Below are 20,922 nucleotides of genomic sequence, written 5' to 3'. Positions count from 1 at the left end.
TCCAACTCTGAGGCTGAAGCCTGGGATCGTCAGCGGGGGCGTGGCAGACGGGTGGGGGAGGGGCTCTCCGGAAAGTTCCAGAGGGGGGGAGGGGCGAGTCGAGCGTAGCCGCTGCGTCAGTGTCAGGTTGCCCCTCCCCCCGGCTCGGGTGCAGCGTCCCCGATATGGCGTCTGCGCGGGAAGAGGTGAGAGGGTCCGAGCGGGGCGCAGAGCCCGGTAGAGGTGGGGGAGGGGCCGACACGAAAGCGGGGCCAGATGTTGGGGTCCCCCCGGGCCGGTCCCCCCTCGGGCCTGCTTTGCCTGACTCGGGGATCCCCCAGGCGCAGGCAGGCTTGGGAGCGATGGCGCCCCTCCCCCCAGAGAAACTGAGGCCCGGCGCCAGTGAGGGGGGGGGGGCGAGCTCAGCCCCACCGTTCGGAGCTCGAGCCGGGCAGGCGAGGCCTGAGCCCCTGGGGGCTGGAGCAGCCGCCTGCCCGCCGCGCCCAGCCCTGGCTGTAACCGTTATAGCTGGGGGGGGCCCTTAGCCGCAGCTGCCTGCCCATTGCCTCTTCACCTTCCGTCCCTCTTCCCTCGGCCATCGCCCCCGCACCTCGCCCCCCTCTGCCTTCTCAAAATACTGGGGGAGCGGGAAGTGTAGTGCTGAACTGTCCTGTGTTTCCCGGCCGGAATTATCCTGCCCTTCTGCTCTCTGCTCCTTGGCATGCAATAAGTGTAATCCCTGATGGTCAAGATGTTTTTCTAAGCCCACAGGAGGGCTACGTCTACACTGGCATGATTTTCCGGAAATGCTTTTCATGGGAAAGTTTTCCGTGAAAAGCATTTTCGGAAAAGTGCGTTCGGAAAAGCGCGTCTAGATTGGCAGGAGGCTTTTCCGCAAAAGCACTTTTTGCAGAAAAGCGTCTATGGCCAATCTAGACGCGCTTTTCTGCAAAAAAGCCCCGATCGCCATTTTCGTGATCTGGGCTTTTTTGCGGAAAACAAATCTCTGCTGTCTACACTGGCCCGTTTGTGCAAAAGATTTTTGGAAAAAGACTTTTGCCCGAACGGGAGCAGCATAATATTTCCACAAAAGCACTGACAGTCTTACGTGAGATCGTCAGTGCTTTTGCGGAAATTCAAGTGGCCAGTGTAGACAGCTGGCAAGTTTTTCCGGAAAAGCGCTTGCTTTTTCCGGAAAAAGTGGCCAGTCTAGATACAGCCGAGTAGTTGTAGCTGATAGGAATGTGTGGACTCCTGCTACTATAGCGCTTTACAGTTGCACTTAAACCTTTCCATTCGTTTCCTGACTGGGGGGGAGGGGGGATTACTGGCATAACTATGCTTGTCTAATTGTACTTAATTTGTTGTTGGCCCTAGACTGAATAAGAGACATGGTGGGAGGAGGAGGATCCTAGGAAGCAAGAGATCTTGGGATTCCTAATTTTGGAAGGAGGATCTGCCAGACAGACAACAAAGCAGGATTCCTCCCTAAAGGCAGAATCTAAGTTAAAGTTCTCTGTACCTGTATGAAGCAAAAAACAGGCAGGAAAGGCTGCTGTGCATAAGTCTGCAACAGAAACATCACTGAGGTAATCAGTAGAGCCCTGCTTCTCCTTGTCTCAGACCGAATAAGCCTGGAGATTGTTAATATTCAAGTCAGCCAGGCCATAGCAATCTGAAATGCAATCAGCCATTTAAAGATGGTCCTCCTAATGATGAAATTGGGTAAGGAATCGTTATCAAATCAATGTTAAGTGATTTACCTATGGTGCTGCACAGACATTTCTTGAAGACACTGAATTGTCTTACCTAGGAGGATGGGTGGGAACAAGACTACGGACAATAATGCTAAGAAGATGAAGAAAGCAAGTGCACAGTTTTGGGTGTGAACTCAAAACACCTTGAGCTGAAGGCTGGTGTGATGCCTTCTGCAGGTGCCCACAATAAAAGATCAGATCATGCCACCAATAGTCTTTAAGGCCCAGCATCCTTTTGTCACTTCTGGGCCTGAGATGGCTGAAAGGCCATGGGATCCCTGAAATAATAAGGGCTGGATGTAACCTAATTTGAAGCCATAAGAACCAGGATTATGCTGAAGAACCAGAGCCACATAAGTGTGAATATGGATCCATTTTATATTAGCTTGCTCAGGTGTCATGTTTTAAATCTAAAATATAAGACAATAGATTTGCCAATTTGATAAATGTTAGTCAATATTGGAATGGAATTTAATTAGGATAACCTTCTCAAGAGCCACATAGATTGGTAATCTACCCTATTATTGCATTTGGAGAGAGAATATTGTAGGAATGTACCGACTACAATGTAATGTCTTGCAAGCAGATGACAGAACTGTATTGAGGCCAAGCAGTTATACTACTGAATAACAGGAATCACTGAGATTTCTTTCTTGCCACCAGACATCAATTCTGTAATATCGCTAGTGCATTTATTATACTTTAATTTTCCAAAAAAGGATCTGTTATGAATATGGATCCTGGTCTCTTCAATGTTTGGTTTGAATTGGAATGGTTTAAAACATCAAAAGAAATTGATAAGTTATTGTTTGAACTTCTCTTAAACCAATATGCCTAGACTTCCAAAGGAGAAACATACATTTGTCATTGCTTAGTTAAAATCCAAAATATGGTTACTTAAGGAGAGTGCAGACCCAATATAACTTGCAGTTATTTACATTAAAATCAAAACAAAATTAAACTACCATCTTTGGAGTGAGTCTCACCATCTCTCCATTTTGTTAACTTGGAGAGAGGCATCTGTTCCTGCAGTTGGTCCAAGCATCAGTGCACCTTCTGAATTTTGCTGCTGCTTTTTTGGATTCTGCTAAACTCTGGTGTTCCACAGGGTAATTTCAGTTCATATATGCTGTTCCAGGGTTTGTTGGGGGCAGGCAGGACCACACGCATACACAGTTTTTATTGTCCATTTGAGAGAGGCTCTTGGATTTCAGTTCTCAGTTTCTCTCTGGCCAGTGATATCCAGTAGCAATGTGAATGACTAGTTGAATAGTCGACTATCTGATAAGCAAATGCTTATCAGATAGTTGACACCCTAGTCTGCTAGTCACTCTTCCACCCCAGCCCCCTACCTTTGTAAGAAAGAGGCAGCAATGGGGTGGGGCAAGAGAATGGGCTTCAAAGCAGCAGTGCCCCATGGAGCCTGAGGACTCCTGCGCTAACCCCAGGCGTCATGTGGCACTGCTGTTTTGAAATGCCATGTGGATCCTGAGGCCGGGCTCCCTGCGGTATTTCAAAGCAGCAGCGTCATGTGAAGCCTGGGGTCAGCTGGGGACCCTGGGCTCCATGTGGCGCTACCGCTTTTAAACACTGTAGGGAGCAGGGGACCAGCACTTTTGCCTTTGAAATGTAGCAACAGCCCCAAGTTTTCTGCATTCTATAAAGTTTTACAGCCATGAGTCCTGACTCTCTGTGTTCTGTGCTGTTTTTTTAGTGCTAATCTACCCCTAAAAGTCTTCTGAGAGCCCAGTAAGCAGTGGAAATGTTTTAAATTGAATCTAGACGGTATTGACCTCTCATGGTTCAGCAAATTCTCTGGTTTGGCACTGGTCAGGTCCCAATGGTTCCGGACTAGAGAGGTTCAGCCTGTATTTATAGGCCATACACAGAAGGGATGGGAAGGTTTAACCAGTGGGGCTGGAGCAGCTCCTGCCTGCTACCAGCAGGGAGCTGCTTCAGGGGGCACCCTATGGTGGAAACGGGTTGCTCCAGTGCAGCCTCTGCTTGTCGTGGGCCCGAGTGTCCTGCAGGCAGGGGTTGCTCAGGTGACCTGGCTGGAGCAGCCTGTGTCCATAGTGGGCTGCTGTGCTTGATCTTCTGGAGTTTGATTTAGATAATCTAGTTAAGACTCACTAAATGGAACTCAGAGGGCACTCCACTGGCATCCAGTATTCCTTGTATTTCAAGTAGTAAGGGAAGCAAACTGGGGCATTTGCTCTCATCAGCCTCCTGCTTTGGGGATGCTGCCAAGCTCAGCTTAAGGTGAACTGACTCCAGTTACATATTCTGCATAGCTGGAGTTACATACCTTAAGCCACACTTCCAGGTCTGGCATAGATCTGGCCTGAGAGAGAGAAAATTCCATACCATTTTTGTCACTAATTGGTAAAGTGAAACGTGTTGTGTGTTTCTCTGCATTTTGCACCTCTTGCTGATGGCTGCTTTAGTCGTCTGTTTCTTTCTGTAACCTAGACCACCCCATTCTAGGGTACTGGCTGTCCTCACTATGAGTCCAAGGTACATTCCCCAAAAAACCCTTGGACTTATAGCAAAACAACTTAGAGTGGGGAATCTTTTTCCTGCAGCTGACTTCCATTTGTGCAAATTGTGGTGGGGGAGGGGTTTGCACGCCTTCAGAGCAGGGAATGGGAGAGCTTATAACATATCAGCTCCTACAACCATCAGCAACTTTAGTGCAGAACAGATGCATACCTGGGTGACTTATAGCAGGCACGCCCTGTAACAAAGTCCAACAGAAAACAGTTTACTGCAAATGATCCTTTTGTGAGGGGGCCTCTCTTCTGGGCCCCATGGTCCTCATACTTTTTTCCCCTCTGGGCTCTCTCAGAGGTTAGGATTCCCCTTGGACCCCACCCCAAAATCCCAAATTAAAAATACGCACATTTAAACCAGTTTGCCTTCGAGTTTGACCTCTCATCCCTGCCACTCTATTCCTCAACTGAGTGCCTCCCTGGGCTCCTTGGCACACCAAATCCTGACTCTCTCTCTACCAGGGCTTCCCATTGGAGCTTGTTCCACTCAAGAGGCTGTTTAGTCCCTTTTCTGGCCTCTTGTCAGACTTCCTCACACAGAAGAGGATCCCAGGGCCAGCTCTCTTTCTGAGGAATGGGGTCCCCTCTTATCCTTCTACTTCCAGACTTCTTCACTTCCTATAAGCAGCTCCTTTCTGCTCTCAGCTTCCTGCCTTTAGAGTGGCTTGTCCCCACCTGGGTTTCATTTTCAGTTAATCCTAGCCCACTCTCTATAGGTTGGCGTCTCAGCCCTTATCTCTTTCACGGCCCGTGAAGGGTATGGACACCATCACAGTTCCTCAAAATGTAGTGGACATAGGCCATGCATTCTTTGATTATATTTAATATTTCATTTCACATCTTTCAGGTCTTACACTATGTGAAGGAATACATGAAACATGTACAAAGAGTGATTGCCTTTGATATATAAAACAGACAGATATAGATCTTTAAATTTGGGATGAAAGCTAGTTGGTTTGAATTTCTTAGGATAACAGACAGTTATCAGTTGCAATTGATCTTTGGTCAGTTCTGGGGTTGACTAACAAGTTATTTCTAATCAGCTTACCTCTGGTTTAGTTGCTATACTTATCTATGGTTTTTGATTAACATACAGCAGATGATAGAGCATTTTGAAAAGGACATGAGGAAGTTATTCTTGTCTCTTCCCTTAGCTCAACCAAAAGAGGTAGGAGTCACTGCTTTGAGTAGGTGAAAGACTTCTTTGCAGGGGAATATGTACTTCTGTATAGGGATGTTAAGTAGCAATTAATTTATTAGTTGAGTAATTTCCATCGACTACTTGACTAGTCGATAAGCACTTCCGCTTTCCACCTTTGAAATGTACAAGAGCCCCAGCGGGGGCTCTTGTGCATTTCAAAATGGAAGCGCCTGCTTGGAGCCCAGGGTCAGTGGGGGACTCAAGTCCTGCGCTGGCCCCAGGCTCCGTGCTATGCTGCTATTTTGAAATGCACAAGAGCTCCCACTGGGGACTTGTGTACATTTCAAAGCTGGCATGCCAGGCGGAGCTCAGGGTCAGGGACTCCCCAGCTGATCCTGGGCTCTGCCCCGCATTGCAAAGCGGCAGCACTGAGCCCCGGGTCACCCCCCAGCTGACCCTGGGCTCAGTGCGGTGCTGCTGCTTTCAGGTACCCTCCTTCCTCTCCTCCTTGGCAACTAGTCGACTATCCTGTCGACTACTCCTTTACATCCCTACTTCTGTATCAACTTAATTGATGCTTCATGGACCAGTATTACATGTATTGGGGTGGACATATTGATTCCTCTTGTCTTTAGCTCGAAGTGGAAACTAAAATTTTGGAATGTGATTTGAGGTGATTAGTTACAATCTAAGGTCTTGTCTATGCTCACCAGCACCATCTATCTCCTTCAGCTATGTAAACAGCTACATAAATAGCATAGCTGAAGTCGACATATTCACTATGGCATCTTGTGTGCAGTAAGGTCAGCAGGGCTGCTGTCCCATTGACACTGGCTACTGTTCTTGTCTTGGAGTACCATTGTTGACAGGCACATGCTCAGAGATTGATTTAGATACGATAAATCAACGTCTGGTGAATCAATTGCAAAAGTGTCGATCCACGGCATAATGTAGACAAGGCCTTAATTGTCATGGAGAGTAAAGTGTTTGTAGTTTAAGATCTGATCCTTCAGAACCTACCAGCAAGAGAACACTTACTGTGTATCCCGGTGGAAGAAGCTGTCAGTTTTTCCACCTCTAATGGCACAAAGTTCCATGCTAGCTTTGAAAGGACTACACTGTTGCTGATCCAAGACTGAATATTGCCTGTCTTGCATCTCAAAGCACTGTAATTGTTGCTGGGGAATGTCACACCTGTGAAATTCTTAGAACTGAGGGAACTATTCTCCAGTAGGTTGGTTATTTTTTTTATGCCACTGCATACATCCATGGTGTATTTATCCCTTGAATATTGTGTCTAGTTCTGGTCACCCCCATATTAAAAAAGGATATATTGGAACTGGAAAAGGAGACCAAAAATTATGATAGTCATGATATGTCTTCTATACAATGACATACTAAGAGAATGATGGCTTTTCAGCTTAGAAAAGAGACAAGTGGGAATATGATAGACACACTTAATCATGAACGGTGTGGGAAAAGTGAATAGAATGCTATTTACTCTTGAGTACCGTATTTTCCGGCGTATAAGATGACTTTTTATGCTAAAAAACATCCCCCAAAAATCGGGGGTCGTCTTATACGCCGGGTATACAGGCAGTCCCCGACTTGCAGGTAGGAACGGGGCTTTTCTCGCCCCGGAGGACACAGACTGCGGGACCTTGCGGTCCCGCCGCCCGTGTACTCCGGGGCGAGAAAAGCTGCTCCGCGTCTCCCTGGTCCGCGGGGACCGTCCCCAGCAGACCAGGGACACCGGGAGCAAAGCCGCAGCAGCGGCAGGGTCCCGCGCCTCGGAGGCTTTGCCAGAGCAAAGCCTCAGAAGCGCGGCACCCCGCCGCTGCTTCGGCTTTGCTCCCGGTGCCCCTGGTCTGCTGGGGACCGTCTCCAGCAGACCAGGGACACCCGGAGCAAAGCCGGGGAGGCGGAGGGGCGCTGGGGCGCTGCCGGTTGGCCTCTTAAGGGGGGGTAGTCTTATACGGCGAGTATAAGACGAAAACCTATCTTTTAACTAAAAAATTAGGGGGTCTTATACGCCCAGTCGCCTTATATGCCGGAAAATACAGTATATAATGCAAAAACCAAGGGAGTCAACCAATAAAATTAACAGGCAGCAGGTTTAATACAAACAAGAGGGCATACTTATTTATATAACCATACAATTAATCTGAGGAACTGGTTGTCATGGGATTTTGTGATAACCAAAACTATAACTGGATTAAAAAAAGAATTAGACAAATTCACAGAGGGAGGCTATCTATGGCTATTGGCCAGAATGGTCAGGGATGTACTCGACAACCAGAAAGAGAAGATGGGTGGATTTTCCCCAAATTACCCCGTTCTGAACGCTCCTCCCTGCAGCTCTGGCACTGGCCACTGGGCTTGAAGAGCCATTGGTCTGATCTAGAATGGGAGCTTATATGTTGCTCTTATTTCATCAGAGCCCCAGACATGAGCCAGGATCCAGTTATGCTAGAGCACTGTACAAACACAGAAGAAGAATCTCTGCCCCACTTAAACACTTAAAATATCTGTTCGGAGTTTTTAGAGGGAAAAAGCAAACTAAACATTGGGGAAAAATTGCAGACTGTGGAATAGGGAAGTGGTGGTGTTATTGTTCTTTGCAGTACTTAATATTAGACTGAACAAAACATGGTAGGTAGCAGTCCATGGGGCTGGGATGGACAAGACCTGTTCAGTTGTCTAATCCATCTCCTGTTTCTTGTTACTTAGATGATTGAATGGGCTCAGCAGTAAACCTCAGATAGAGGCATATGTCTAATGTACATACATAGTTTTCTGTTCTTAAACCCAGCTGGAGAAAGACTTGGAAGAGGTGAAAGAGCTAATGAAAAAAGCCACTAGGAAAAGAGTTTATGATATCTTGATAACAGAAAAATACAAGCTAGAGATGGAAATCAAGAATCTGCCAGCAATCAAGATAAAAGAAGAGGCTATGGAGGAAGAGAAACCGCCAACTGTGGGATACACAGTGAAAATCAACAGCTATGGTAGGGTCGCTCTTCCACCCTCATCTCTGACAGAGCTAAAATGAATGATAGAGACACAGAAAGCGGCATTAGCGCCAACTGGTGGTTAACTCAGTTTGTCGCTCATACTCACCTTATGTGTGTCTTTAAATGACAGTGGTTATAATTGCTCAATATAGGCATTATGTTTTAAAAGTGGGAAGGTTAAGGGATCCCAAGATCTCTGTCTCCAAAGCAAAAGTAATCTGAAGAGCAGTCCCCTAGTATTCTTTCTTGGCACCAGCAGGAGATAGGGAATGGTCTCTTTGGGTTTACCTGCAGCTGGAGTGTGGGGGGAGGGCAGCAGGCTTCAGAGGCCCTAAATCCTCCAGCATTAATGGGTTGGGGATTACTGGTCCTTGTCCTGCTCACTCTAAAATTTCCCTCATATTTGACAAGAATTAGAAGAACGGGTCCTCTCCTGTTACAATCCAGGCACAAGGATGTGCGGGGAGTGTCCAAGATGCTGATCTGGGGAGATAGGGCCCATAGTCCAGCACCCTGCCCCAATTGAATAGAGTACTGAGTGAAAGTGAGCATCAAAGGAAGACGTCAAGAGAGCTGCAGCTTCATCTGCCACCGAGCTCCAATTCTTCCCACTTATTTCTGCTAAGTCAGGCAGAGGTGCCTTGCTTCTCTCTGCAGTGGTAAAGTTGCTCTTTGCACTATGGGGACCAGTGGAGCAGAGCCCTGAAGGTTGTGCCTGGCCTCTCCTCTTCCATTCCTCCATTCTCTGAGCAGCTACCGCCTTCCCTCTGCAGGCAGTTGCAGTAGTGTATGGCCTGTAGTGGAAGACATGCTGTCTTTTAGGGGAGCAGTGGTTGTTCAGAGGAACACCTCTCATGAACCACCGAGAGCTGGGAGACACCTGTCTGATTTTTCTCCCTTTCAGGTTGGGATCAATCAGATAAGTTTGTGAAGATTTACATCACGTTAAATGGAGTGCAGCAGCTTCCGGCTGAGAATGTGCAGGTCCACTTTACGGAGAGGTGAGTCCAGACTGTGGTTATGTTGTACCAGGAAGAGCATATTGGAAGAGCTATGCACTGAGATTCAGGGGCCTTTTGTAATGAATCGTCTTCTAGATTAAAAATGTAAATTGTGCAGTCATACTTTGGCATATGCATATGTAGCTGTCTTCATAAGATCTCGAAGTATTTTATTAATACTAGTTAAGCTGTACATCACTCATATGGGAGTTTTGGTGGTAGCCCCATTTTGTGAGTGACAAAACCAACATTGAGAGGTTAAGTGATTTAGTCTGAGAAAGCCATGAAAAGAATCCTAAATAGGACTTCTAACTTATAGTTTCTTGTAACCTTTAGATAATTGTTCCTCCAAGGAATCTTCTAGTATTGCAACAAGTAGGGAATCAGAACGTCCTAGACAAACAACCAAAGCTTGCGGGTTCAGTTTCGCGAAGAGTGAGGCTCTTAAGTATCTGTTTGCACATTGTATATGATAAGGAAATAAAGTCTGTGCATTCATTACCCACACACTTTCTTTATTCCAGGTCATTTGATCTTCTAGTGAAGAATCTGAATGGGAAGAATTACTCTATGACCTTCAATAACCTTTTGAAACCTATCTCTGTGGAAGGCAGCTCAAGGAAGGTCGGTATATCTAACCTATGTAGGTACTTATTTAGACTCCTAAATGAGCCTGATGCAGCAGAATGTAACCTTAAACCTTTTCACATCAGCCTCAAAAAGGAAACAATAATCATGACTTCATATATTCTGTTGCTGCAAACTCCACTCCATGTAGCAGAATTGCATGCCAGAATCCATGTTTTTCTTTTAAAGCCTTGGGGACTATATTTTCAAAGGTATTTAGGTGCCCAAAGATGCAGACAGATGCTTAGCAGGATTTTCAAAAGTGCCCAAATACTTTTGAGGATTTCACTGAAATCAGTAGGAGTTAAGCATCCATTCACGTGCTTTTGAAAATCCAGCCTAAGTGTCTGTGTATATCTCTAGGATCCTAAAGATCTTGAAAGTTTGGTCACAGAGTCTAGCTCTTAAGATTGCAAAAAAATATTCCAGACACAGAGAGGGCTTGTGTATGCAAACGCTTACTTTGTGGCAAGTGGGAGCATGAATCTACTTTGCTGCGCACCATCTGTCCATAAGGACACTGCTGAGGAGCACTAAGAGTTAGCGTGCTTTGATATATCCTGAACAAACTCTTAGGGACCTTGGTGGGGTCCAGACAGACACATGATGTGCTGCAGGGGAGTGCAAAGTAGATTCATGCCCCCGCTTTCCTTGCTAAGAACAAAATATTTGGGTAAACAAGCCCAGAGAGTAAGTAGATGCCTGAGTCTATACATAGCCTGAAACAAGAGCTGAGTTATCCCATTTGACTCAGTGGGATTGAAATTAATAGGCATGAGGTTTAAAACAAACAAAAGGAAGTATTTCTTCCACAGGTTGACTGTGCATTGTGAGAACTCTCTGCCACAGGATGTGAAGACCAGGACTTTAACAATGTTCAAAAAGCACTAAATAAATTCATAGAGGATGGATCCATCAATGGCTGTTAACCAAGATGGGTAGGGAGGGTGTTCCTAGCCTCTGTTTGTCAGGACTAGGAATGGGTGTTGGGGGGGTGGGATCACTTGGTGATTCCCTGTTCTCTTCATTCCTTTTGGGGCACCTGGCATTGGCCGCTGTCGGAAGACAAGACACTGAGCTAGATGGACCTTTGGTCTGACCTAGTATGGCCTGCCTTATGTTCTGTGTTCAAAACAAAATAACCCTGAGTGCTCCAGAGCAAAATACTAACTGAGACAGCAACTCACTGAGGGTATGTCTACACAACCCCCCTAGTTCGAACTAGGGGGAGTAAGGTAGTCATACGGAGTTGCAAATGAAGCCCAGGATTTGAATTTCCCGGGCTTCATTTGCATGAAGCCGGCCGGCACCATTTTTAAATGCCGGCTAGTTCGGACTCCGTGCCGCACGGCTACATGCGGCACGGAGTCCGAACTAGCCGGCATTTAAAAATGGCGCCAGCCAGCTTCATGCAAATGAAGCCCGGGAAATTCAAATCCCGGGCTTCATTTGCAACTCCGTATGACTACATTACCCCCTCTAGTTCGAACTAGGGGGGGGTAGTGTAGACATACCCTGAGAAAGTTATGAGCATTCAGCAATAGAATACGAGACTCTCTTCTGATACTTTACTTGTTGGGGATGTAACAACTACCTTCTATAGTAAAAGTCCTGGATTCACCTCTTACTGTCTCATTTTGTTTTCTTTGCCTCCCCTTATAGATCAAGACGGATATGATCCTTGTGTTGTGTAAGAAGAAACAGGATGAAAAGTGGGATTGTCTGACTCAGGTGGAAAAAGAGAGCAAGGAAAAAGAGTGAGTGTCCCTTCACTCCACCCCTAACAAAACTGCATTAGTGTCACAAAAGGAAGCGGATGTGTACTGTGCCTTTAACATCTCCCGTCTACGGAGTGAGAATTATTGGTTTAAGGGTCTAGCATTTAAGCTCTTTTTATGGCCTAAGAATTATTTCATAGTTATTTCCCTGTTCTCAGTAATCATTTGGTCTGGGGATTCCTTTGGCACTAATGATTAGTGCACTGGGAAGGAATCTGCACTGAGTTGCTAAAGTCATGCCACTTCTACTGCTTGAATGCTCCAGGTGAGATGCCCTTGGTACACTCTTAAATGGTTTCAATAGGCTACCTGGTGACTGGTGCAGTACAAGAGGTGTGGTGGTGAAGACTAGCAATGAGAGGCTTAAAGTTAACTGTTCATCAAGCCACATGTTCCTGTCTTGAAGGTTATATCCCCTGTAAGTTGTGCACATGTGCAGTCATGCAGGAGAGATTCACATGCTGCCCAGCTGATCGTTCTGCAGTTGCTCCCAGGAGGGACCCTTTTGCAGAGTGGGGGGAGGAGGGGGAGTGCTGATGTCAAGGTGCTTCCCTGCCCCTGTCCTCAGTCCTACAAAGAAGGGGAGGGACACAGCCTGACTCAGGGGAGAACTCCAAGCTACTACAGTCTGAAAGGTGAGTGACTGCCTGCCTTTCTTAAAGAGGCAGTGTATGCTGTTTCTGAGATTTTGCTCAGCAGCTAGCTTACACAGTCTGTCTCACTCATTCACACACATTCACAAACACATACTCTGTCTCTCTTGCACTCTTTCCCGTCCCTCCACCCCCTTTGTAGAGCGGAGGGGAGATGAGGGCTCAGGAACAGAGCAGGACAACTTTCAGTGTCTTAAAGCGATAGCACGTAAGGGTTTCTGAGAAACTTGCCTAGCAGAAGCTAGCACATACACTTTCACACGTTCAGTCTGCCTCTTTCACGCTAGGGATGTAAAAAGTTGTTTAAAACAGTAACTGTTCAGTATCCTGTCAGTTATATGGTTGTTTGTTTTGCCTGGGGATGTACAACTTGCTTCAAGCTCTGCCATAGGAGCTGGCAAGTTCCATCGGAGCACACACTGGGTCCTGGTAACTGGTCCCGCTCTCCTGGTTGGCTGCTTCCCGCTGCAGGCGCTGCAGTTTAGCAGCAGGCAGGCTCCATCTTGGCATGTGTCATGTCCTGGCAGTCAATCCTGCTCTCAGGGAGCCGTCTGCCCCCCCATTGTGGGCTCTGCAATTTAGGAGGCGGCAGGATCCCTGCCTGCACTGGCCCCCTGCTACCAGCTCCTCTCCATGGATCCCAGGCTCCAGCTGGTGCTGTGGGTTCTGCTGCCAGTAACATCCCAGCCCGCTACAGGGTCTCTGCTGCTGGTCATCTACCTCTGCTTTCCTGCAGTTAGCCTCCTGGCTTGCCCCATGTCCTGGCTGCTGCTAGGACTTGGGGTTCTGCTGTTAGTCGCCGACATCAGTTTCCTGTATGCCTGTCTTGGTGCCAGCGTTCTTAATGTGGGATGCTGGCTCCTACTGGAGCTTTGCTGTCAGCACTTCCCTAATCTTCCTGTGCAAAATATCCCTCCCTCCCTCACACTTTGGTAGTATCCCTCAAAGTCTTTCTTACCACATGTCTTTGTTTTCCCCTTCAAAGTATTCCTTCCCCACTTTGCTAGTGTCCTTTCAGTTCCTTTGTACCACGTCTTTTGTTTCCTACCCCCAAAGTATTCCTTCACCCCTCACGCTTTGGTAGCGACCTTCAAGCCGCTACCACGTGTCTTTGTTTTCCTGGGCAAAATACAGCAATAATACTTTGCCAGCGTTCACTTTGTGACACTTTGCCAGTGTTCTTCACAGTTCAAATAGCATTTAAGTTTTATTTTATTTTATTTTTGGTGACAGTGGTTGCGTAGTTAAGATGGAGCGATCAAAAAGGAGTGCTGCCTGGAATCATTTCACAAAAATAAGTGAAGACGCTGTTAGATGTAAACTGTGTTCTGGAGAGCTGAAATATGCAAAGAGTACCGGATCAATGCTCAACCATTTGAAGCTGAAACATCCATTTCTTTCATGTGACACAGAAAGCAGAAATCAAGCAGCGCTGACAGCGTTTATTTCTGGCAATTCAAGAAAATGCACCGCAGAACGCGAGGAACAACTAACAGAATTGTTGTGCACCATGATCACTACAGACATGCTACCTGTGAGTGTCATTGAGGGTTCAGGTTTTCGTGCACTGATGAATTTCGTAGAACCAGAATACAATGTGCCTGTGAGACAGACAATAACTTTGCGATTAGAAAAGTGCTATGAAGCCTGCGTGAAGTCTCTCCGTCAAAAATTGGACAAAGCTGTTCAAGTAGCTTTCACCACTGACTGCTGGACGGCATTAACTACAGAAAGCTACATGACTATCACTTGTCATTACATTGAAAATTGGGAGCTTCGATCCTCAGTTCTGCAAACGGAAAGTCTCGCAGAACGACATACAGCAGAAAACCTTGCTGCAAAATTAAATACTGCAGTGGACAGATGGGGACTGGCAGGCCGTGTCCTGGCGTGCGTACATGACAATGCAAGCAACATTGTGCTTGCCAACACACCAAGGTATGTTGCATGGGAATCCATCAGTTGTTTTGCTCATACCTTGCAGCTAGCCATAAGTGATGGATTCTCTGTCAGTCGTGTGGAATGTGCTGTTACAGCTGCTCGTAAACTGGTTGCACACTTCCACCACAGCCCTGTGGCCACAAAAGCTCTGGAAAGAAAACAAATTCAGCTTCAGGTTCATCAACACAGTCTGATCCAGTCCTCTAAAACTTGCTGGAATTCCGTATATGACATGTTCGAAAGACTCAGTGAGCAAAGGTGGGCTATAACAGCTGTGCTTTCAGATAGCAACGTAACAAAACAGTCTGATGCCCGAATGCTTCAGCTGCAAGATGAGCACTGGCAATTAATAGAGGATCTCTTACCGGTGCTTTCTACTTTGAAGTGCGCAACAACTGTCATGTCTGCTGAACAGTCAGCTTTAATTTCCAATATTTATCCAATTTGCAACAGTCTTCTCCAAACACACCTCAAAAGCGAAGCTTCTGCTGAAAACGCAACTGTCACTGCCTTCAAGAGTGCTGTTAGTTGTTCTCTGGAGCGCCACATGACACCCAGTGATCCTGAAATAACTGGCAAACCAGCACTTATTGCCTCCTTGTTAGATCCACGCCATAAACACCTGCGGTTTCTTTCACCGGTTGTCCAGGTTGCTGCTAAGGCAAAGCTTCTAGAGCTTGCATCCAGATTAGAAATAGAAGAACTTCCAAGTGCTGGAGCTGAACTGCGAGGTGCCGAGCCAGATGAGCTGGAAGAGCCACCACTGAAGAAAAAGACGAGTGCCATAGTGATGCTTCTAGGTGAAGGTTACACGGAAAAGGAGAATGAGGACGCTGTGGAAAAAGAACTGGAAGATTACTTCAGGGAGCCTTGCCTTTCCTTGGAAAGCAGTCCACTGGAGTGGTGGAAGATGAATGGCCAGCGCTTTCCACGACTTGCGAAACTGGCAAACAGTTACCTGTGCATTCCCGGAACATCTGTGCCTGCAGAACGTGTGTTTTCTAACGCTGGCCTGACTGTTAATCGGCTCCGCTCCAGACTGACACCAGAGCATGTCAACATGTTAATTTTTCTTAACAAAAATAAGCAGTAGAATTGAAAGAGTAATCTGACGTGTTGGGCTTTGGACAGCTCAGGGATACAATGAGCAAAGTTTAAAAAGTTAGTTTAATTTTCACACACAAGGCTGGGCTGTTTTTCTTGTTAATAAAGGCATTTGAATACATAGGTGTGGCTGATTCATTGTGAGCCCTTGGCACTGGAACATCTGTAGTGCAGGTGCAAACACTGCCAAGCTGAAATGCCAGGTACACCTGGAAGGGATCCGGGGCTAGCAGCAGGGACCATAGTTCCCTGTCGAGAGCACGCTTGCGTACCCGTAGAAAAGGAAAGGAAAGGCCACACGTCTAATTGATGGCATGCATGGCTTTGGTTCCACTAATTAGGTGCCTTTGAGGACCCTAAAGAAGTGTGGAAAGTGAGCAGAGGTGGGGAAAATTGATGGGTCAGGTGGGGTTTGGGATGTCCCACTCCCAGCCAGGCTGCCTTGGACAGCCAGGGAAATCCCTGCTGCAGCTGGCAGGCAGAGGAGCATTCCACTCCATGCAGCCCCAGCTGGCCTGGAATTGTGAGCTTCAGCTGTACTGAGGCAGCAGGGAGAAGACAGTCTACCTCCATTTCAGCCCACCTGGGCTTTGGGAACTGGGAGAAACTGAAAGTCTGAGCTCCAGCTGCACTGGGCAGCAGGAAGAGGGGGGGGATTCCCTTTAAGCCCCAGCAGGGCTAGGAGGAGACAGACAAATTCTGGCTGGAGAAGAACTCCAGTAACTGTTGGATTTCTTTAAAAAATAAGTCTTGTATTTTTAACCTGTCAAGTCTGTCTGAGCCTGGCTGCACTGGCACTGACCAGGAGAGATGCCTCCTCCCAAATCATTTCTAAAACTTAATGGAAACCGCTTGGATTCCAGACAAGTGATTTCCATTAGGTTTTACTATTTGTTTGGGGACAGGCACTAGATCACGTGTAGTTCCAGTTCTTCAGAGTAGCTCAGTGACTCATAAGAAAGAAGCACTAGGTTTAGTGTTGTGCTTGCGGGATGAAGACCTTATTTGCAAGCTCTGGGATGCAGGGATAGAATCATAGGACTGGATGGGACCTCGAGAGGTCATCGAGTCCAGCCCCCCCGCCCTCAAGGTAGGACCAAACTCCGTCTATACCATCCCTGACAGATGTCTATCTAACCTGTTCTTAAATATCTCCAGAGAGGGAGATTCCACCACCTCCCTTGGCAATTTATTCCAATATTTGAGGGATGCAACCTCAAAGCCATTTGTTAAATGCTCTGTTTCCTTTAGGGCGTGGGGAGGGAAGAGTTAAAATGTAATGAGCGTACTCTGATTTTTTTTCAAGTTGGTGAAACAGTGTGAAACCAGGAAAACTTTGCCTTTTTGTACAGGGCTTTGCAGCATTTGCACATTTCAAATACACATAACCGACCATTTGTTTTATTTTCCTTGGTGGTGTTTGCTTGCTTTCTGTATTACTTACTGTATTTATTTTTACTGATTTCTGTGGGTGAAATATTGAGCTGATATCCCTTACAAATTGTATAAACCTATGAGTGACTTTTGTACTCCTTCCAGTATCAGAAAATATTGTATTGGTATTTGCGAGGTGGGCCTGATATTTTTAGTTGACTCAGATGTGTTTTTCAGCATCATAAAGCTATGTTCAGATAATACGTGTGATTTTGTGAACTGCAGAATCCATAGCATAGTGCTACTTTGGCAGATGCTTTATTTTGTAAGACATTTCCCCTGAAGATTTGGTAGTATGTCTAGTAAGAGAAGGTTATTATTAAATTGGGCCTCTGCTGCTTAGTTTTCTGCTTTCACTAATGGCTATGCCTTTCTTTATATAGCTGTTTTGTGTGTGCCACATTTGGGAGTGTTTACCAGCCTGAGATGTTAGAAAGGATGATAAAATACATGTACTCCAAGGGCAGTGTTAATTATTTTTTTTGTTTTCATATTAAATATCTTAGCAGTGACCTTGTTAATTATGCCTTGTTTTAATATTCTTCCATATCTACGCACTTTTTTTGTTTATAAACGTGAGGATACATGCCACAAGATCTCAATATTGGTGCACATATTGCACACCAAAATTGAATCTGCTCATGGATGGAAAAAATTAGAAGGAACACTGGCTGACCTAGGACCCCGAGAAAGGGACCCAGGAACCTGCCAACCATGGAGTCCACAGCATGAAGCAATTAGCGCTCCAGGAGTGGGGCTGGCAGAGCCCTGTGAGCACAAAGGGTAGGTGGCTGGTTCTCTGGGAGCAGGGCTGGCTGCCAGGACTCTGCGCTTGCTAGGACGGAGCTGGCCATTCCAAGTTAAATAGCAGAACCTGCAGCGGAAGGCAGCCAACTCCCTGAGAGAGAGGCTGGCAGTTAGGACCCAGTGTGTGCCTGGACTGAGCCTGCCAGCTCCTAAACTGCCTGGAGCTGGGGGCAGCTGGCTGACTGCAAAGACCCTGGGATAGAGCCTGCAGAGACCACAGTGAATAGGGAGAGGGGGCACAGCCAAACTCCCCAGCTGGGCGGTTTAACTGATAAGCATATTCTCTTTCTCTCTCTCTCTCTCTCATGCTCATCTGTCACACTCACCTCCCAACACATACCTGTAGTATAGTTACTACTTAGTACTTCTTACAATGCACATAATCTCTAAATTCATTTTTTGAAAGTGTCATTTTAGTGTTTTCACTGTTCTGTGCATTTCATAATTTGTATTTCTCTTGCACTTGAATTTAATTCTTTGAGTTCTAAAATTCCTGTCCTGAGCAATTATTCACATGGTAACTTTAAAAAAAAATCTTGGTTTGTTGTTTCTACTGGTGGGGCAAATAGCACATGTGAGAGTGCACATAGGATGTATTCTATTCATAGATGGAAGAAATTAGAAGCAGCACTGCTTGGAGGCAGTATTGCTGAATATGAGCTGCTGTAAATGGGACTGAGTGCTCTTAGAGGCTTTTACCCTGCAGGAGGTAGTGGAATTTTCCCTATCCCTGTTGGTGATGGTCTGAGGTATTTTTTGGTCCCTCCTTTGTAGCTCTGCATTATGGAGAAATAAAATGGGACCTTGTTGGCATTCCCAGCAAATCCATTGGACCTAGCTACAAAATTTGGGTTCAGATCAAAACTACCTTCCTTCTGCATCCATATCTCATAAGTCAAAAGATGCAGGACACTGTCACGGTCCCAGCTGATCTATACAGGTCTATACTACAAATTCAAGAAGAGCTAAACTATATAGTTTGAGTTACATTAGTAGAATAACTCCGGTCAATGTAGCTTAGACCTACTTACTGCAGGGTCCACACCTCGCTAGGTCGACAGGAGAAACTCCCTTACTCCTCTTGTTCCAGTTGGAGTATCGGAATGTATGTCTGAGCAATTGGTGGCCAATCGCCATAGCACAGTAGATCCTGGCAATATTGGAGACAAGCGCTTGGGCTCAACTTTTGGAGACTGGCTCTCAGCATCGAGTCCTGCACCTGGGGGACTTGCTCCCCCTGCTGGTCAAACATCTTGGTTCAACCCTTGGCTTTTTAGTTGGCTCTTCTGCTAATTGAAACTCCTTGCATACAGTACTAGAGGCAAGATGACGGCAGAAGCCATGGGGCGGGGCAGTTCCCCCTCTGCTTGCCAGTGAGAGCAATGTAAGTGCTTATGGTTATATTTCTGATGATAGTCAGCTGACAAATAAGATGACCAAATAAGTCAAAGTATATGCCCATTTATCCTTTGGCAGTGAAACCTGTTTTAAGGTGCCAGGTGGCTTAACAGATGTAATAGGCAGGGATACTTCAGGATTGTCACATTGGTAGGAAGCTGATTTAGTGATCTGGGGCATTGATTTCATGGTAACAGCAGACATTGATTTTTGGTACTTCCTGAATCCAGTGCTATATTTAGCTACCATTTCCATGAACCTAATCTACACCTATTTCAAACCCTAGTGCCCTCTACAAGGTTCTTCCTGTGCTCTCCTGCTCTCCCCCTTTATTGGGAGAGCTCAAACAGAGAACTCACCTTGAGACTCCATAAACACCCTTTTCTAAAACCCAAGGCAAAATGCTGCAGAGAATTGTTATAAATGACTGAGGCTTGTAGATATCATGACACAAATAATACAATGATAAACTTATTTCATGCATTTTAACCTGTCTTACAGGAAAGCCTCATATGACACCTCAGACCCTGGAGAGGGGCTGATGAACCTTCTGAAAAAGATGTATGCAGAGGGAGATGATGAGATGAAAAGAACCATTAACAAGGCCTGGGTTGAAAGCAGAGAGAAACAAGGCAAAGGGGATATACCATTAGATATTTGAAACTTCTCCAAAGGCTGCTTTGATATGGACCTTCCATATGAGACTTTTGCTGTGCTGCAGAGATCAGTTCTACAAGTGCATTGTTTACACATCCTTCTTCCAAGCAAAGACACACACCTGTTTCCCATTTCAGGTTGGAGAAAATATTTAAATAAAATATACATGTAAAGCATTTATTTCTGTTGAGTGGTTTCCTCCTCTTCCCAGAAGAGTAGGAAGTATTTGTATCGCTTCCCTGCCAAAGAGCTTTTAATTGGTCTGCTCATCTGAAACATTTGTGAAACTGACAATTATGGAAAAATTGTAAAAGGGAAAAAACCCTTAACTGCTGTTGTGTGTTTGTCAACATGTCACTTGGCTGCCTGTTGCTGTGTATTAATCCAGCCTGAGCAACTTTACATTCAGGAAGTAGGGGAAACTCTCAGACCTCAAAAGGACAGGCATGTTGAGATTGCTGAAGACAGTTTAACTGTAGGAATGGAATTTGCATCTTTAACTTTACTTACTGGCTCACTGAGCTGAAAATAAGCTCTTACCTACTGTTCTAAGAAGAATAGTAGGAGGCCTGTAGAAAGTGGGCTGAGCAAATACCTGTTGCTAGTCAAGAGAATTGCTTGAGTATCCCCAGGAAAAGCTGAATGTGACCATCTTATCCGTAATCCACCCATTCTTTCCACTGCCTTCCCAAAGGGCAGGAGACCTAGCCGAGTAACAGCAGTGCAGTCAGTAGCCATAGAAAGGGAACATGCAAGAAAAATGTCTGGACTGACACTAGACAAGCTTGATCACTCTCTACCCTTTAAAGTTTTTTGACCTTTGATGGGAAGGTTCTGCGTCAAGCCAGTAAGTTGCTATAACCGTGATGCCCTTTTGTTAGAAAGTGGTGCTGTCTAACAGAGGACAATACAATCGCTGACTTCTTTGCACTCTGCTTTGAGGTGATGAGGAGCCTATAGGCCAGCAGAACCAAGTCTCAGTCCCCATACTGGTTCCTGTGGAGCTCATTGTAGCTTCCCATATTAGGGGTAGGACACTGCACCTGCTGCTGCTTTAGAACCAGAGCCTCTGTAGGACT

The 20,922-nt window shown here is 46.0% G+C and overlaps 1 protein-coding gene across 7 annotated transcripts; it reads left to right on the top strand.

Annotated features, from left to right (window-relative positions):
- The first annotated feature begins 35 nt into the window (after nt 1-35).
- Nucleotides 36-20,019, top strand: CACYBP (calcyclin binding protein). Of its 7 annotated transcripts, none has more exons than XM_075936928.2 (7): nt 36-185; nt 1,357-1,568; nt 8,242-8,437; nt 9,348-9,444; nt 9,969-10,068; nt 11,734-11,828; nt 13,736-15,668. In XM_075936928.2, the coding sequence occupies exons 3-7, from the start codon at nt 8,275-8,277 to the stop codon at nt 15,534-15,536; spliced, it is 2,256 nt and encodes a 751-aa protein (XP_075793043.2). In that variant the 5' UTR covers nt 36-185; nt 1,357-1,568; nt 8,242-8,274; the 3' UTR covers nt 15,537-15,668. The 7 variants fall into 7 exon arrangements, with proteins under 7 accessions (XP_075793043.2, XP_075793044.2, XP_075793042.2 ...); XM_075936929.2 differs by having other exon boundaries at nt 8,160-8,437; XM_075936927.2 differs by lacking the exon at nt 1,357-1,568.
- The last annotated feature ends 903 nt before the right edge of the window (nt 20,020-20,922 follow it).

The sequence above is a fragment of the Pelodiscus sinensis genome, chromosome 9 (genome assembly GCF_052426305.1).
Source record: "Pelodiscus sinensis isolate ZL-2025 chromosome 9, ASM5242630v1, whole genome shotgun sequence".
Lineage (NCBI taxonomy): Eukaryota > Metazoa > Chordata > Testudines > Trionychidae > Pelodiscus > Pelodiscus sinensis.
This window is presented reverse-complemented; position numbering and strand designations above follow the sequence as displayed.

Bases quoted from the DNA above. Each gene is read 5' to 3' on its own strand.
- CACYBP (XM_075936927.2), top strand. From the start codon at position 165: ATGGCGTCTGCGCGGGAAGAG. The intron at 8,438-9,347 runs GTAGGGTCGCTC...TCTCCCTTTCAG, and splicing joins AGTGAAAATCAACAGCTATG to GTTGGGATCAATCAGATAAG. The intron at 9,445-9,968 runs GTGAGTCCAGAC...TCTTTATTCCAG, and splicing joins CAGGTCCACTTTACGGAGAG to GTCATTTGATCTTCTAGTGA.